This window comes from Oncorhynchus kisutch, linkage group LG4 (assembly GCF_002021735.2).
Source record: "Oncorhynchus kisutch isolate 150728-3 linkage group LG4, Okis_V2, whole genome shotgun sequence".
NCBI lineage: Eukaryota > Metazoa > Chordata > Actinopteri > Salmoniformes > Salmonidae > Oncorhynchus > Oncorhynchus kisutch.
Genome location: NC_034177.2, coordinates 68,111,499 through 68,130,659, shown reverse-complemented (window position 1 = coordinate 68,130,659; position 19,161 = coordinate 68,111,499). Strand labels below are relative to the sequence as shown.

General features: G+C 47.8%; 1 protein-coding gene across 6 annotated transcripts in view; it reads right to left on the bottom strand.

Moving 5' to 3' along the window:
- The window catches only part of LOC109888965 (latent-transforming growth factor beta-binding protein 1), a 138,054-nt gene that overhangs the window by 81,153 nt on the left and 37,740 nt on the right, over positions 1–19,161 (bottom strand). For all 6 annotated transcript variants that reach the window (XM_031823465.1, XM_031823468.1, XM_031823471.1 and 3 more), the window contains exons 5-7: positions 17,179–17,346; positions 2,853–3,038; positions 2,344–2,642 (exon numbers count right to left, since the gene is read on the bottom strand). In XM_031823465.1, coding sequence (XP_031679325.1) covers positions 2,344–2,642; positions 2,853–3,038; positions 17,179–17,346 — 653 coding nt within the window. The remainder of the gene's footprint in view (positions 1–2,343; positions 2,643–2,852; positions 3,039–17,178; positions 17,347–19,161) is intronic.

The following is a 19,161-nucleotide window of genomic DNA, read 5'->3' as shown; positions in this document are numbered from 1 at the left end:
CGTGTTTTTGAAACCAGACCTCCACATTTTTTTGTTAGCATTCTAGCATAGTTCTAATGTTCCCGAACTATAAACAAAAAAAGGGAAAGATCAAGATAATGTGTCTAGGGTTTAGCCTGGGTCTGTAAAAATGAAGTTATTTCCAAATATGGATGAAGCACAGCTGAGCATAAAACCCTCTGTAGTGCCTTGCGGTCAACGGCCGTGGAGTTCCCGGCTGTGATGCAGCCCGTCAGTATGCTCTCGATGGTGCTCCTGTAGAACACTGTGAGGGCCCTCGGGGACAAGATTCATTTCTTCAGCCTCCTGAGGTTAAAGAGTCGCGGTCGTGCCTTCTTCACCACGGTGTCCTTGTAGTTTGACCATTTCAGCTCCTTAGAGATGTGTACACAGAGGAATTAAACATTTTTTACCGCCCCGTTGATGAGGATGGGGTCGTGCCCAGCTTGGTTCTTCCTGAAGTCCACAATCAGCTCCTTTGTTTTTCTGATGTTGAGGAAGAGGCTGTTTTCCTGGCACCACACCGTCAGAGTGCCTACCTCCTCCCTGTAGGCTGTCTCGTCGTTGTTGGTGACCAGGCCTGTCGTGTCATCAGCGGACTTTCAGGAAGTCCAGGACCCAGTTGCATAGTGAGGAGTTCAGTCCCAGGGCTGTGAGGTTTGTGGTGAGCTTAAAGGGCCCTATGGTATTGAAGGCCGAGCTGTAGTGCAACCGCCTCCTCACATATGCATTCCTCTTGTCTAGGTGAGTGCAGTGTGCAGTGCAACAGCCTCCTCACATATGCATTCCTCTTGTCTAGGTGAGTGCAGTGTGCAGTGCAACAGCCTCCTCACATATGCATTCCTCTTGTCTAGGTGAGTGCAGTGTGCAGTGCAACAGCCTCCTCACATATGCATTCCTCTTGTCTAGGTGAGTGCAGTGTGCAGTGTAACAGCCTCCTCACATATGCATTCCTCTTGTCTAGGTGAGTGCAGTGTGCAGTGCAACAGCCTCCTCACATATGCATTCCTCTTGTCTAGGTGAGTGCAGTGTGCAGTGCAATAGCGGTTGAGTCGTCCGTGGATCTGTCGGGCGGTAGGCGAATTGGAGAAGCTCGTGTGTGTCAGGGTGGGAGGAGGTGATGTAGTGTTTGACTTGCCTCTCGAAGCAGTTCATAATGATGGAAGTGAGTGCTACGGGTCAGTAGTCATTCAATTAATTTCCCTTTCTTGGGCACGGCGATGATAGTGGACATCTTGAAGCAGTTGGGGATAACGGCCTGAGTTAGAGAGAGATTGAAAATGTCCAAAAACACCACAGCTAGCTGGTCTGCACATTCTCGGAAGGCGCGGCTCGGGATGCCGTCTGGGCCGGCAGCCTTGCGAGGGTTAACACGTTTGAATGACTTACAGTACCATGTCTTCCGTGGAGACCTTTTGCACGTAGCCCTCGTTGTCCTCGGGGGCTCTCCTCGGCAGCTCATAGTAGTTTGGCTCGAAGTGTGAGAAAAAGGTGTTTAGCTCGTCGGGTACGTACAGCATTGGTGTCTGCGACATGACTGGCTTTCTTTTTGTAATCCGTGATCGTTAGAAGCCACTTCAACATACGCCTCGTATCCGACCCACTGAATTGCTCCTCCACTTGGCTGGCTGAAGGAAAAAAGCTGCACAATAATGCCTCACGACACGGGCTTGTGTGCTTCAGCATTACACAATACCCTTCTGTCACCCCAACTCAAACTCTCAGACAGAACAGTTCTATTATAGAACAACATCCCGTCGTCCAGCCTCGCCTGCTGATGGAGTCTTATCACCACAATGTCAATCTGACTGCAAAATGTAAACCAAATTGAATGGTGATCTGAAGTGGATAAGATGGGCGAGGTGCCAATACTGCTAATAACTTTGGATGTATTAAAGCACTGACATGAGTTATGGGGCTATTTCTAGATGGGGAAAGTTGTTTGGTGTTGATGGCATCTTTATTCTTGGAGTATAAAGGCCAGCAGACTGAAAAATGTCTCTCCAGGCTCTACACCTGGATTGATTTAAATGGAGTCACGTTTGTTTTTGTCCTCTAAACACACATCAATTTCGATTAGCGTAGATTAGTTTGATGGACAAACAGCTCCTTTGATTGTGTTTTTTCAAATGCGAAGAATGATCAATGGCTGGCATTGAAGCAGAACTCATTACCTTGTTTATCCGCAAAGCCAGCCAATATCTCTTTCTCTCCCTCTCTCCCTCATATTTCCACTCTCTTTCTCCAATCCCCACCTTTCCCCCTGTCCTTCTCTGATCTGTCTTCCAATATTTTCACTCTGCACTCTCAACACTTCCAGATTCCCCCCTGTCCCTCTCTGACCTGTGTGCCGGTGGTCTCCTGGAAGCAGCGTCCCAGCTGGCTCTTGGAGGAGACGGGCTGGTACTGGGGGACGTAGCTCTGCTGGTTGGGGTAGATGATGTTGTGTCCCTGATGCTGGATCTTCTGTCTGCTGTCTGAGTGGTGGTAGGTGTAGTGGGACTGGGTCTGGGAGTGGCCATTCTGCCCATTGCCTTTCACCTTCTGCCCATTGGCATCCAGCTGGGAGACCTGATGGATCTGCACCGAGGCCTCCGGAGGGTGCTTCACATGGATGTTCACGATGCTGGGGGCATATTTCACTGGGGGAGACGAGGTAAAAAAGGATGCATGGGGTGAAAGTTATTGAAAAGAGCAAGTTAATGTTCTATGACTGCACTTTAGATGTACACTTATTGGATACTCCTTCGTATTTCTACCTATATGCCCTTGGATAAAAATGAACAAAATGTTAAATAAATATATTTTTTTTTAAACTGAACATGTATTTGAACTCAGTCCTTCCATCTTACCAGGGTTCTGTCCATTGCTGAAGGTGAGAGGCAGAGTGTGAGTGGAGTGAATCTGGGATGTCTGCTGCTGCCCATTCCCATTCTGAACAGGCATCTGGCAGAACTTCCCCATGTAGGTAGCCGGGCACTGACACTTGTCCCTGGCACTGCACTTCCCTCCATTCATGCAGGGCAGATGGCATACCACTAAAAAACACAAAGAACGTGAAGTTCAGCCAGCTGTGCCCACAGGTGACAGCGATCCCAATGACATTCCCAACCACAGCCACACACACACACACACTTTACGGCAGTTTATTGTTGGAAAAAAGGTTTAACTCGGAGGCTGATCTATCTTTAAATAAACTGCAAGTAGACAAAACAACCATTGTTTACGAACTTTGTTTGACATTTCATGATGAGTTACCTTCCAATATTATTTTCTTCTCTGATTTCATCCCCCACCCCCACATGCCACGGACCTCCTCGAGGAAGTTTGTGCTTTGGCACAACAAGATATGGAGCAGGAATCTCGAGCTGCAACATTAAGAGTCATGATGGATCCATCCAGACCCAGGAGAACAAAGCCTGTGTTGTTCAGCCATTGTTCACATCTTTATCATTGTCTTCCAGAGTTCAATGACTTTACACACTCAGGTCAGTATCCAAACACTGCCCGACTCCCCCACCATCAATATTCATCACAAAGATGCAAGGAGGTGGATGGCAAATGATCCATTCCGCTTGGAGACCGCATAATTCCTCAGCAAATCTGGCTTAATTGAGGAGCCTGTAATGTATTCAGCCCTAGGGTTCGTTTTCCATCATAACAGTCATTAAGACCTCAGCCCGGTTCTGAGGGAGACCTCAGGCCCAGATAAGGCTACTTGAGGCTAAGACCCAAACCACATGACAGAGGTGTGCACAGGAAAGTATTACACTGGGAGTTCAAGGTCTTTACTGTAAATACCTTGCTGTTGGTACAGCAATTGAGTAAGTGCCATTCTTCTTTTGTATTCTCTCTTAACCCATCATTCACACCTAAAGTCTCCCTTTTCTCTTTCTCTCGCTCTTCCTCTTCCTCGGTCTCAGAGGTGTCAGTCACCCGAGGCTTATTCATCCACAAAGGAATTTCCTTCATAGCTCCAGCTAGTCTTCACGCGCACCGCACACGCCAACACACTACTCACCTCCGCTAACCATGCACCGCAAGCCAGATAAAAACTTGAAAAACGACATCAAACTATACAAAATATAGCCAGGAGCCTGCTAGCAGACAGAGTGTGGAGCATGTGTGTATTGGACTCCGCTGCCTAGTCCTCACTTTTGTCTCCCCAGAGTCACCCAGAAATATACGCAGTTAGCTGATCGCTGACCTGGGGGGGGGGGGGGTATTACTGACACTCAACCACCCTGTCTGCTTCCGTTCCCCCCAATGGGAATACCTGCTGCCTATGAGGTATATCTTGGCTGCCTGGGTCTGTCGTCCTTTCTACCAGTGCAGGAATCTCATCAGCAAACCACGAGTCAATTGCTCAATTGAGCGAGAGGGAACTAGTAATCACCCTCTTCTGGCACTCCATTACAAGTTGTAGGAAAGCATGTCAAACACAGCTGAAATTCCTGGAAGGTGTAATGTGTTATAATGTTCCACACATACAGGAAATTTAATCACATGCTTTTCAGGTCTTTAGAGGCAATCTTAGCCTTGCACTAGTGTTTCAAATTGAAAGGCTGTTTCAAATTCATTGTAGAGAAAGTTAAACATGTTCCATCTATAATAACATTCCTACCGTAGCTAAAAAGAAAGAGGCTGATTCTTTGTCCTGTGGCCTATAGGTCGTGTTCAGTGCCTCCCAGTCACTACTGTACTGTACACATATTGCATCCATGTATTTTGTTTAATTTAGTGCGTTTTCCCTAAAAAGGGACAAGCACCGTTTGGTAGGATTTTCAGTGTTGAAACATAATGGCAGAGGTAATACATCTGCCTTTCCCCAACCCTCTCATTATGGTGACAACAAGACTGCTCCCAAACCTCACATCCCTGCTGCCTCTGATTCTCTCTGGCCCTGCCACACACTGCTGTTTGAAGTCCTCTCTCTAGCTCTACCCAGCCCCAGCCAGTCCCTCCCAAGCCTGACCCATGTCATTACCATGCAGCTGGTGGCATTAGGAGCATCAGGTGATTTCCTGTTTGATGTGCAAAGGCATCTCAGGGACTACGGGTTATTATTCACATATGGGACGTCTGGAAGAGACAGGATCCATGTAAAATGTGCGTTGAGAGGGTGTAATTGGCCAATCAAATCACATCCGCCGAATACAAAAGGTATTGGCCTAACATTGGAATGCTTACTGACAAGACCTTAACCAACAAAAATAAGTGTTAAGAAAGTACTAAATAATTGACTAAATAAAGTGAAATAAACAAATAGAAAAATAACAATTAAAGAGTGACAATAAAATAACAGTAACGAGGCTATATACAGGGGGTACAGGTACAGAGACAATGTGCGGGGGCACTGGTTAGTCGAGGTAGTTGAGGTAATATGTACATGTAGGTAGAGGTAAAGTGGTTGACAAACCGTTTGCCACACGTAGCAAGACTGGTCATTTAAACAAAGCAGAAGCTATACATGATAATCATTGGTTTGATGGAATCCACATCAAACCATATTGGAGGAGTACGTATGGCCATACATATTTCCTGACCACGTGACCTGACCAGGAACAACTCTTGGTTCTATGGATGAGGTTAATCACGTTCAAGTTAGTTTGCACATGATATACACGCAGTGGACAGTTTATTAGGTACACCACCCGTTTATGACAATGATTTGCTCCTACAGACAGTAAGTCACGTGGCTGTGGCTTGCTATATACTGTAAAGCAGACAGACAGGCATCGAGGCATTCAGTTAATGTTCAATTGAACGTTAGAATGGGCAAAACGAGGGACCGAAGCGACTTTGAGCGTGGTATGATTAGGGCTGTGACACTCATTACATTTTGTCAGCCGGTGATTGTCAAGCAAATAACTGCCAGTCTCACAGCAATTGACAGTTAATTAACCTCTCTTGGGCAGGGGGCAGTATTTTCACATCCGGATGAAAAGTGTGCCCAAAGTAAACTGCCTGTTATTCAGGCCTAGAAGCTAGGATTCCAGGTGAAGCTGATTGAGAGAATGCCAAGAGTGTGCAAAGCTGTCATCAAGGCAACGGGTGGCTACTTTGAAGAATCTCAAATATAAAATATATTTTGATTTGGTTAACACTTTTTTTTGGCTACTACATGATTCCATGTGTGTTATTTCATAGTTTTGATGTCTTCACTATTATTCTACAATGTAGAAAATTGTAAAAAATAAAGAAAAACCCTTGAATGAGTAGGTGTGTCCAAACTTTTGACTGGATCTGTATATACTAGGCGGTGTCAGAGGAAGGCCCCAAATATTGTCAAAGACTCCAGTCACCCAAGTAATAGATAGTTCTCTCTGCTACCACACGGCAAGCGGTACTGGAGTGCCAAGTCTAGGTCCAAAAGGCTCCTTAACAGCTTCTTCTAACAGCGTCTTCTGCTGCGACTCGCTGTTATTATCTATACATAGTCACTTCAGGCGTACCTACATGTACAAATGACCTCGACTAACCTATACCCCTGCACATTGACTCGGTACCGGTACCCCCTGTATAGATAGCCTCGTTATTGTAATTTTATTGTGTTACTTTTTATTTTATTTTTGACCTTAGTTTATTTAGTAAATATTTTCTTAACTCTATTTCTTGAACTGCATTGTTGGTTAGGGGCTTGTAAGTACGCATTTCACAGTTATATTCGGCACATGTAACAAATAATTAATTTTTAAATATTTTTTTTATAGAACAACAAAGTGAATACAAAGAGCAATACAAAATAAAGCTCAATTAAATAAAAATAGAGCAGTAATTTACTAGTAATTTAGTAGTTTATCCGTGCATTAGAAATGTCAATCACAATGCCTAATGTTTTGAGTAACTAATAAGTGTTTGTTGTTGACAGGCATCAGGTTTGCCCTCCTCCTCTGCAGCCCTCATAGTGTTTTTTGTTTATTTATTTTACCTTTATTTAACCAGGTAGGCAAGTTGAGAACAAGTTCTCATTTACAATTGCGACCTGGCCAAGATAAAGCAAAGCAGTTCGACAGATAAAACGACACAGAGTTACACATGGAGTAAAAACAAACATACAGTCAATAATGCAGTATAAACAAGTCTATATACAATGTGAGCAAATGAGGTGAGAAGGGAGGTAAAGGCAAAAAAGGCCATGATGGCAAAGTAAATACAATATAGCAAGTAAAATACTGGAATGGTAGTTTTGCAATGTGCAAAGTAGAAATAAAAATAATGGGGTGCAAAGGAGCAAAATAAATAAATTAATTAAAATTAAATACAGTTGGGAAAGAGGTAGTTGTTTGGGCTAAATTATAGGTGGTCTATGTACAGGTGCAGTAATCTGTGAGCTGCTCTGACAGTTGGTGCTTAAAGCTAGTGAGGGAGATAAGTGTTTCCAGTTTCAGAGATTTTTGTAGTTCGTTCCAGTCATTGGCAGCAGAGAACTGGAAGGAGAGGCAGCCAAAGAAAGAATTGGTTTTGGGGGTGACTAGAGAGATATACCTGCTGGAGCGTGTGCTACAGGTGGGAGATGCTATGGTGACCAGCGAGCTGAGATAAGGGGGGACTTTACCTAGCAGGGTCTTGTAGATGACATGGAGCCAGTGGGTTTGGCGACGAGTATGAAGCGAGGGCCAGCCAACGAGAGCGTACAGGTCGCAATGGTGGGTAGTATATGGGGCTTTGGTGATAAAACGGATTGCACTGTGATAGACTGCATCCAATTTGTTGAGTAGGGTATTGGAGGCTATTTTGTAAATGACATCGCCAAAGTCGAGGATTGGTAGGATGGTCAGTTTTACAAGGGTATGTTTGGCAGCATGAGTGAAGGATGCTTTGTTGCGAAATAGGAAGCCAATTCTAGATTTAACTTTGGATTGGAGATGTTTGATATGGGTCTGGAAGGAGAGTTTACAGTCTAACCAGACACCTAAGTATTTGTAGTTGTCCACGTATTTTAAGTCAGAGCCGTCCAGAGTAGTGATGTTGGACAGGCGGGTAGGTGCAGGTAGCGATCGGTTGAAGAGCATGCATTTAGTTTTACTTGTATTTAAGAGCAATTGGAGGCCACGGAAGGAGAGTTGTATGGCATTGAAGCTTGCCTGGAGGGTTGTTAACACAGTGTCCAAAGAAGGGCCGGAAGTATACAGAATGGTGTCGTCTGCGTAGAGGTGGATCAGGGACTCACCAGCAGCAAGAGCGACCTCATTGATGTATACAGAGAAGAGAGTCGGTCCAAGAATTGAACCCTGTGGCACCCCCATAGAGACTGCCAGAGGTCCGGACAGCAGACCCTCCGATTTGACACACTGAACTCTATCAGAGAAGTAGTTGGTGAACCAGGCGAGGCAATCATTTGAGAAACCAAGAGTGTCGAGTCTGCCGATGAGGATATGGTGATTGACAGAGTCGAAAGCCTTGGCCAGATCAATGAATACGGCTGCACAGTAATGTTTCTTATCGATGGCGGTTAAGATATCGTTTAGGACCTTGAGCGTGGCTGAGGTGCACCCATGACCAGCTCTGAAACCAGAATGCATAGCAGAGAAGGTATGGTGAGATTCGAAATGGTCGGTAATCTGTTTGTTGACTTGGCTTTCGAAGACCTTAGAAAGGCACGGTAGGATAGATATAGGTCTGTAGCAGTTTGGGTCAAGAGTGTCCCCCCCTTTGAAGAGGGGGATGACTGCAGCTGCTTTCCAATCTTTGGGAATCTCAGACGACACGAAAGAGAGGTTGAACAGGCTAGTAATAGGGGTGGCAACAATTTCGGCAGATAATTTTAGAAAGAAAGGGTCCAGATTGTCTAGCCCGGCTGATTTGTAGGGGTCCAGATTTTGCAGCTCTTTCAGAACATCAGCTGAATGGATTTGGGAGAAGGAGAAATGGGGAAGGCTTGGGCGAGTTGCTGTTGGGGGTGCAGTGCTGTTGTCCGGGGTAGTAGTAGCCAGGTGGAAAGCATGGCCAGCCGTAGAAAAATGCTTATTGAAATTCTCAATTATGGTGGATTTATCAGTGGTGACAGTGTTTCCTATCTTCAGTGCAGTGGGCAGCTGGGAGGAGGTGTTCTTTTTCTCCATGGACTTTACAGTGTCCCAGAACTTTTTTGAGTTAGTGTTGCAGGAAGCAAATTTCTGCTTGAAAAAGCTAGCCTTGGCTTTTCTAACTGCCTGTGTATAATGGTTTCTAGCTTCCCTGAACAGCTGCATATCACGGGGGCTGTTCGATGCTAATGCAGAACGCCATAGGATGTTTTTGTGTTGGTTAAGGGCAGTCAGGTCTGGGGAGAACCAAGGGCTATATCTGTTCCTGGTTCTAAATTTCTTGAATGGGGCATGTTTATTTAAGATGGTTAGGAAGGCATTTAAAAAAAATATCCAGGCATCCTCTACTGACGGGATGAGATCAATATCCTTCCAGGATACCCCGGCCAGGTCGATTAGAAAGGCCTGCTCGCAGAAGTGTTTCAGGGAGCGTTTTACAGTGATAAGTGGAGGTCGTTTGACCGCTGACCCATTACGGATGCAGGCAATGAGGCAGTGATCGCTGAGATCTTGGTTGAAGACAGCAGAGGTGTATTTAGAGGGGAAGTTGGTTAGGATGATATCTATGAGGGTGCCCGTGTTTAAGGCTTTGGGGAGGTACCTGGTAGGTTCATTGGTAATTTGTGTGAGATTGAGGGCATCAAGTTTAGATTGTAGGATGGCTGGGGTGTTAAGCATGTTCCAGTTTAGGTCGCCTAGCAGCACGAACTCTGAAGATAGATGGGGGGCAATCAGTTCACATATGGTGTCCAGAGCACAGCTGGGGGCAGAGGGTGGTCTATAGCAGGCGGCAACGGTGAGAGACTTGTTTTTAGAGAGGTGGATTTTTAAAAGTAGAAGTTCAAATTGTTTGGGTACAGACCTGGATAGTAGGACAGAACTCTGCAGGCTATCTTTGCAGTAGATTGCAACACCGCCCCCTTTGGCAGTTCTATCTTGTCTGAAAATGTTGTAGTTTGGAATTAAAATGTCTGAATTTTTGGTGGTCTTCCTAAGCCAGGATTCAGACACAGCTAGAACATCCGGGTTGGCAGAGTGTGCTAAAGCAGTGAATAGAACAAACTTAGGGAGGAGGCTTCTAATGTTAACATGCATGAAACCAAGGCTATTACGGTTACAGAAGTCGTCAAAAGAGAGCGCCTGGGGAATAGGAGTGGAGCTAGGCACTGCAGGGCCTGGATTCACCTCTACATCGCCAGAGGAACATAGGAGGAGTAGAATAAGGGTACGGCTAAAAGCTATGAGAATTGGTCGTCTAGAACGTCTGGAACATAGAGTAAAAGGAGGTTTCTGGGGGCGATAAAATAGCATCAAGGTATAATGTACAGACAAATGTATGGTAGGATGTGAATACAGTGGAGGTAAACCTAGGTATTGAGTGATGAAGAGAGAGATATTGTCTCTAGAAACATCGTTGAAACCAGGAGATGTCATTGCATGTGTGGGTGGTGGAACTAATAGGTTGGATAAGGTATAGTGAGCAGGACTAGAGGCTCTACAGTGAAATAAGCCAATAAACACTAACCAGAACAGCAATGGACAAGACATATTGACATTAAGGAGAGGTATGCTTAGTCGAGTGATCAAAAGGGTCCGGTGTGATGTCAGAGGCCTAACCAGAAGCCATAGCTGTGGTTCCCAGAGGCTAATGAGATCATCACACTATGGACTGATTACTGGGGAGAATGGCACCCCAAAACCAGCCCCCCTATCACCTCTAAACCCACAATGGTTACACACTCATCTTGTTGTGGGTAGGAAACAAGCTACTGAAGCTGTGTGGCAAAACATCACAGGATGGGAAGGGACATGACATTGTTTCAAACAACCATTAACCTTATCAGACCTAATCTGACTCACCTCTGATAGAATTCAAGGGAAACTAAATCCACACATCGTCGGACAGTTATTTTGGAGTGTTTTAAAATTATAATTTTTTTGTTCCTTTCTATGTACATTTCCTCATCCAACCTCAGGTGGCACTGAGAACACATACATTTATTCTGAGGATAACACTTAACAGCAATGTCAAAACACCAGTGACAAAGGGGAAATGGTTTGGTTCTATGATCACGCAAACATTTTTAAGAATCTGAACTGCCTTTGAGTTCATTCAGCAGGTTGACGTTTATTGTCTTGAGTCTTGTCCTGGAGGCAGAACTGAGCGATTTCCCCTTAGATAAGCCAGCTGCAAAGTCAAAATTGGCTATATTGTAAAAATTCATGAAAAACTAAATGTGCTTTTTGGTCTTAATTTAAGGTTAGGGTTAGGCATTAGGGTTACCAGTATGGTTAGAGTTAAGGTTAGGGTTAGGCATTAGGGTTACCAGTATGGTTAGAGTTAAGGTTAGGGTTAGGCATTAGGGTTACCAGTATGGTTAGAGTTAAGGTTAGGGTTAGGCATTAGGGTTACCAGTATGGTTAGAGTTAAGGTTAGGGTTAGGCATTAGGGTTACCAGTATGGTAAGAGTTAAGGTTAGGTTTAAAATCAGATTGTATGACTTTGTGACAGTGCCAGAGCGTGAACACTGCAGAGCATCCTCCAGAACAAGATTCATGACAAAAAAAACGCTAACCTGCATTTAAATCAGTCAGAAAGAGTGACCATAGTCCCAAAATCAGCCACAGTCTTATGTGCGCCAGATATTTCCTCTGACTACCACACAGAATAAAAAGGTTTAATTTCACCTGGTGGACAGTGAACACCCACGCACAAACAAAAACAAGCACATACACGCTGACTAATTTCCTCCTCGTCCACTGAGGAGTGGAGCGTGAGAGAGTGAAAGAGAGTGAGGACCGGAGCTCTGGAGGTTGTTCATTAAGGCAGGCTGCTGTGCTCCCTCCACGGGCCTAGGCAGTGTGATTAGATGAGGCTGGGTCAGCAGCAGCATAGTGCAGGTCCCCTGGGTGCCTAATGAGATTTTAAGACGCGGTGTCTGGCACATCACAGAAAAAATCCCACTTAGTGGTTAGAGCAGTAAGGCAGGTTGGCCCAGACGAGGCAATCCTAGACTCACGATAGAGGCTAGCGCCTGGTGTTTACTGCGGGCACAGTCTCTGGCAGCCGGAGAAGCCCCCATCGCTCCCCCCCCCCCCCTCCACCGCAGGCAACCTGTCCACTGAGACTGTAAATACAGTGCCACGCTTTCCTGACTGCCAGGTAGGGATGACAACAAACAAAAAAATCTACGAAGAAGAAAAAAACATGGAGGGAGGGGAAAAAAATGACAGTGTGGTGATTATAAACTAATGAAAGGAGGAAATGACAGCTACAAGAGGATTAGTCAACTCCAGTCATCTCCAGCTCCATATCAGACTGGTGCTGCACAGATCATAAACTCCCCAGCATGCTCCAACCACTGGCAACCTCTGAACTCTCCCTTTCCTCTATAGCTACAGGTTATATTCTCCACCAGACGATCACCCAGCCACAACTTGCGTACGTGGGAGTGAAGGGAGCTAATAAAACTCAGTGAAAGTGTTTCGGTTAAATACCTGGCATTCTCCTTTACAGGGCAGACAGAGAGAGGGAGTGAGAGAGAGAGTGAGAGAGAGAGAGAGAGAGAGAGAGAGAGAGAGAGAGAGAGAGAGAGAGAGAGAGAGAGAGACGGCTGCAGACTTTTTTCCTTCCCCGGGAGCCACATGCTTTCAATTAGGCACTGACCAAACACCTGATTACACTCCTTTGGAACAGTGAAATCCTAAACGCACTATTACTGTGTAATGCTCATTAATCAAGTCTCATACAGGACCCAGACACATAGGCCTCCAGACAACTACCTCCAACCAAAGTCAACAGCCCTCATCACCTCTGTAAAAACTGAACAGGTTACCCAAGGAATTAGGAAATTAATGGAATCGAGAGCCGAGAAAATCAGTCGGCTTCTTTCTTTACCTCTTTCCCAAAGTGGAACATATTTGTAGAGGTGTTGTATGAAGAGAACAGATAGAAGAATGTTGAAAATACTTCCCTCCATCTTGACTTTTTGTTTAATCGGACCCTAAATGGCCATCTTTAATAAGGAAGCCTGAGCGAGAGAACGCGAGAGAGAGAGAGAGAGAGAGAGAGAGAGAGAGAGAGAGAGAGCGAGAGAACGCGAGAGAGAGAGAGAGAGAGAGAGAGAGAGAGAGAGAGAGAGAGAGAGAGAGAGAGAGAGAGAGAGAGAGAGAGAGAGAGAGAGAGAGAAATGAGAGAGAGAAAGCGAGAGAGAGAGAGAGGGAGAGAGAGAGTGAAAGCGAGGGAGAAACTTAATTCCCTCATCAGTAAGGAGCTGATATGGAAACCAAATGAGACTGTTATATAAACTGCCAGACTGCAGACTGTACAGTAGTAAACTGTGCAGCTGGGTCAAGCTCTCTTTCCAGATGCATGTCGAGCAGAGTTGGTCTGCAGGAGAGGAGGGGCTGTCTCCATCGGCGACCGAGGGTAATGTGGCAACCCAAAACCACCAGCCCTACAGACCTGAGCGCTGACTAGGTAGGACAGCAGCCCAGAACCACCAGCCCTACAGACCTGAGCGCTGACTAGGTAGGACAGCAGCCCAGAACCACCAGCCCTACAGACCTGAGCGCTGACTAGGTAGGACAGCAGCCCAGAACCACCAGCCCTACAGACCTGAGCGCTGACTAGGTAGGACAGCAGCCCAGAACCACCAGCCCTACAGACCTGAGCGCTGACTAGGTAGGACAGCAGCCCAGAACCACCAGCCCTACAGACCTGAGCGCTGACTAGGTAGGACAGCAGCCCAGAACCACCAGCCCTACAGACCTGAGCGCTGACTAGGTAGGACAGCAGCCCAGAATCCTCAGCCCTACAGACATGAGCGCTGACTAGGTAGGACAGCAGCCCAGAACCACCAGCCCTACAGACCTGAGTGCTGACTAGGTAGGACAGCAGCCCAGAACCACCAGCCCTACAGACCTGAGCGCTGACTAAGTAGGACAGCAGCCCAGAACCACCAGCCCTACAGACCTGAGCGCTGACAAGGTAGGACAGCAGCCCAGAACCACCAGCCCGACAGACCTGAACGCTGACTAGGTAGGACAGCAGCCCAGAACCACCAGCCCTACAGACCTGAGCGCTGACTAGGTAGAACAGCAGCCCAGAACCACCAGCCCTACAGACCTGAACGCTGACTAGGTAGGACAGCAGCCCAGAACCACCAGCCCTACAGACCTGAGCGCTGACTAAGTAGGACAGCAGCCCAGAACCACCAGCCCTACAGACCTGAACGCTGACTAGGTAGGACAGCAGCCCAGAACCACCAGCCCGACAGACCTGAACGCTGACTAGGTAGGACAGCAGCCCAGAACCACCAGCCCTACAGACCTGAGCGCTGACTAGGTAGGACAGCAGCCCAGAACCACCAGCCCTACAGACCTGAGCGCTGACTAGGTAGGACAGCAGCCCAGAACCACCAGCCCTACAGACCTGAGCGCTGACTAGGTAGGACAGCAGCCCAGAACCACCAGCCCTACAGACCTGAGCGCTGACTAGGTAGGACAGCAGCCCAGAACCACCAGCCCTACAGACCTGAGCGCTGACTAGGTAGGACAGCAGCCCAGAACCACCAGCCCTACAGACCTGAGCGCTGACTAGGTAGGACAGCAGCCCAGAATCACCAGCCCTACAGACATGAGCGCTGACTAGGTAGGACAGCAGCCCAGAACCACCAGCCCTACAGACCTGAGTGCTGACTAGGTAGGACAGCAGCCCAGAACCACCAGCCCTACAGACCTGAGCGCTGACTAAGTAGGACAGCAGCCCAGAACCACCAGCCCTACAGACCTGAGCGCTGACAAGGTAGGACAGCAGCCCAGAACCACCAGCCCGACAGACCTGAACGCTGACTAGGTAGGACAGCAGCCCAGAACCACCAGCCCTACAGACCTGAGCGCTGACTAGGTAGAACAGCAGCCCAGAACCACCAGCCCTACAGACCTGAACGCTGACTAGGTAGGACAGCAGCCCAGAACCACCAGCCCTACAGACCTGAGCGCTGACTAAGTAGGACAGCAGCCCAGAACCACCAGCCCTACAGACCTGAACGCTGACTAGGTAGGACAGCAGCCCAGAACCACCAGCCCTACAGACCTGAACGCTGACTAAGTACGACAGCAGCCCAGAACCACCAGCCCAACAGACCTGAGCGCTGACAAGGTAGGACAGCAGCCCAGAACCACCAGCCCGACAGACCTGAACGCTGACTAGGTAGGACAGCAGCCCAGAACCACCAGCCCTACAGACCTGAACGCTGACAAGGTAGGACAGCAGCCCAGAACCACCAGCCCGACAGACCTGAACGCTGACTAGGTAGGACAGCAGCCCAGAACCACCAGCCCTACAGACCTGAGCGCTGACTAGGTAGGACAGCAGCCCAGAACCACCAGCCCTACAGACCTGAACGCTGACTAGGTAGGACAGCAGCCCAGAACCACCAGCCCTACAGACCTGAACGCTGACTAAGTACGACAGCAGCCCAGAACCACCAGCCCTACAGACCTGAGCGCTGACTAGGTAGGACAGCAGCCCAGAACCACCAGCCCTACAGACCTGAACGCTGACTAGGTAGGACAGCAGCCCAGAACCACCAGCCCTACAGACCTGAACGCTGACTAGGTAGGACAGCAGCCCAGAACCACCAGCCCTACAGACCTGAACGCTGACTAGGTAGGACAGCAGCCCAGAAGAAATGCGGAGAAAAATGGGAAATCAGACGGATGCTTAAATCACCAGCGGGTTTTTTCCTCCCTCACCTCAACACCTTTGTTGTCCCCAACCATATTCCCATTCATATTCTGAATAGATGCATTGTGTTTTAATTACACAAAATGTGGTAATAACAGCGCAGCACAATCCACCACGATTAATAAACCTCTTTCCACTGGACTGTAAAGTAAAATGTTCCTTCGCAGAGCCTCCAACAGCAGAGTGGCATTTGGTACAGTGTTAAGTGGGTAAAAACTACAGTTGCACCTCACCTTGGATGAAAGTGTTCTAAAGCACAAAACAACTAAAGCTTGTTATGGGCTTGGTAAGCGTGTTATTTGGCCAACACCCTTTTGCAAGCAGGGACACATCCCCCCCCCTTTTCTTATAATGAAGCAACACTCTCCCTCCTCCTCTTTCAACACTCAGTTATGATAAACAAACACAGAATTTATTATATTTTTGCTGCTGGAGACGGCCTGCACACCGTGAATAAAACTCAGCGCTCCCCTTTCCAAGCTCAGGACGTGCGCTATCTCACAGCTCTCCTGGCTCTCAGCGGGGAGGGGAGAGCAGGCTTGGGACAGATTGCAGGTCTCGACAGGTACATTAGACTGACACTACTCCAGGTGCGCTCATTTAAAGAGACAGTCACACAGACAGACCCTTGGCTGCAGAGATTCACAACAGAGCAGGAAAAGACTGCTACATTCGCTACACCTATACTGCAAAATGTGCATTCACTTCACAAAATATAGGTATTTAGCGATGATTAAAATAAGTATCTTCAACCACAAAATGAGTAACACAACACATAGTGAAGAGCTAGAATTCGTTTTTTTTTACTACGGCCCAATCAACAACGGCAAACTGTACAATATGCATCATGAATGCTGACTCTATAGGGATGGCCACATTGACCGTGCGTCACAGAACCAGAGCGAGACCTCTCATATCTGTGTCTGCTGCTGAGTCAGACAGGAATTCATCTTCTTTGGGTCTTCCCACATGTCTGTGTCAAGAACAGGATACGGCAGACAGCGGTGAGCTCCTTATAAGGACTGAGGCAGGTTAACGAGACGTTTCCAGGGTCTGTGCAACACCCACCTATTGTGCTCCTGCATTGAACGGTCATTAGGACATGTTATATACGATGTGTGTCAGATACTATACTGTTATGCTCGAAAACGCAGTAATGTCAACATGAACCATCCAAATAGCCTCACACCTCATCCAGAACACAGACAGTGTGAGACAATAGAACGTACATGACAGATCTCATTGTATTGCCCTAAAACACACACAGCATAATAACCACCCGAAATTCAGATGCCTTCTATCCCATCATGCACCAGACACAAGGCAGCAACCACATCAGATGAGCACAGGACGGAAACAGACGGTGAGGGGTGATAAGGTGAACCGGAGATCACTCACCTACTCTGAAGTTGGGGGCGGTGAGGGTGTCTGCGGCATGGCCGTTCTCACTGACGATGGTGGTGGTGTTGCCCAGCTCACAGTTGTTCTGGCACCGGCCCCCCGTGCAGGTCACCTTGCAGATGGTGGGTGTGAAGACCACCTTGATCCGGCCTGTGTGGTTCCCCACTGCCAGCCGGGATGCACAGCACACCAGCAGAAAGAAGAGGGAGAGAAGGGAGAGTCTCGTCAGTCTCGTATCCATTGGTTAGTTAGTATCACTTTGTCTGCCTGTCACGAACGATCACCAACAAATAGTTTCAGTCAAAACAACAACTGAAACGACTGTTGTCCTCTTTTCACATATACTACGGTTGTCTCTCTTTCTCTTTCATTCCCTCTCTCTCTCCAACTGCTCCTAAATCCGGTGGCGTCTCTGAAACATGAGGAGGGGGAAGAGAAAAAACGGAGGGAGAGAGTTCAGCCAACAAAACTCTGGGATCCAATTCTTCATCAAACGTCAAGTTCCCTGAGAGGTGGGTATTGGCAGATGCCATGCTTTATTCCAAGACGGATAGAGTGGGCATGGCAGCCTAGTCCGGCCCTGGCTTCTCTGCTCATACCCCTTTCTCCCTCCCTTTCCCTCCTGTCTCCCACCCAGCACATTTTCAAGGACTTTGGCACCTCTATTTGAAAGAACGCCCCCCCAAAATGCTTTGCTGTGTGTCCTCCTGAGATCATCTCTCTCTCACTTTAGGATGCAGTCACGCCTGCCCACGTTACTGAGAGAATACGAGTCTACCCGCCTGTCCGCCCGCCCATTCGCCTATCCTCCCCCTATCCTCTCCCCTCCCTCAACACCAAACCCAGCCCTCATATGAAACAGACAGACAGGCACAGAGACAGACAGGCACAGACAGGCACAGAGACAGACAGGCACAGAGACAGACAGGCACGGACAGGCACAGACAGGCACAGAGACATACAGACACAGAGACAGACAGGCACAGAGACATACAGACACAGAGACATACAGACACAGAGACAGACAGGCACAGAGACAGACAGGCACAGACAGGCACAGAGACAAACAGGCACAGAGACAGACAGGCACAGAGACAGACAGGCACAGACAGGCACAGAGACAGACAGGCACAGAGACAGACAGGCACAGAGACAGACAGGCACAGACAGGCACAGAGACAGACAGGCACAGAGACAGACAGGCACAGACAGGCACAGAGACAGACAGGCACAGAGACAGACAGGCACAGAGACAGACAGGCACAGAGACAGACAGGCACAGAGGCAGACAGGCACAGAGACAGACAGGCACAGACAGGCACAGAGACAAACAGGCACAGAGACAGACAGGCACAGAGACAGACAGGCACAGATACAGTCAGGCACAGAGACAGACAGGCACAGACAGGCACAGAGACAGACAGGCACAGAGACAGACATGCACAGACAGGCACAGAGACAGACAGGCACAGAGACAGATAGGCACAGACAGGCACAGAGACAGACAGGCACAGAGACAGACAGGAACAGACAGGCACAGATACAGACAGGCACAGAGAAAAACAGGCACAGACAGGCACAGAGACAGACAGGCACAGAGACAGACAGGCACAGAGACAGACAGGCACAGAGACAGACAGGCACAGACAGGCACAGAGACAGACAGGCACAGAGATAGACAGGCACAGAGACAGACAGGCACAGACAGGCACAGAGACAGACAGGCACAGACAGGCACAGAGACAGACAGACACAGAGAAAGAGAGAGAGACTAGTGAGACAGAGAGAAGAGTATTGACCACAAACATCTGTCCAGGGTCAACCGCATCCCTTCCCAGACTATCCTCCAACTTGACCCTTTCTACTTTTCTGCATCCAGTGACACAAGTCTCTATAGAAAGTTCCACAGCTTCCCTCCCTGTTTTCTCCCTTTCACTTCTTACTTTTCCCTGCACCAACGTCTCTCTCTACGTCTCCTCT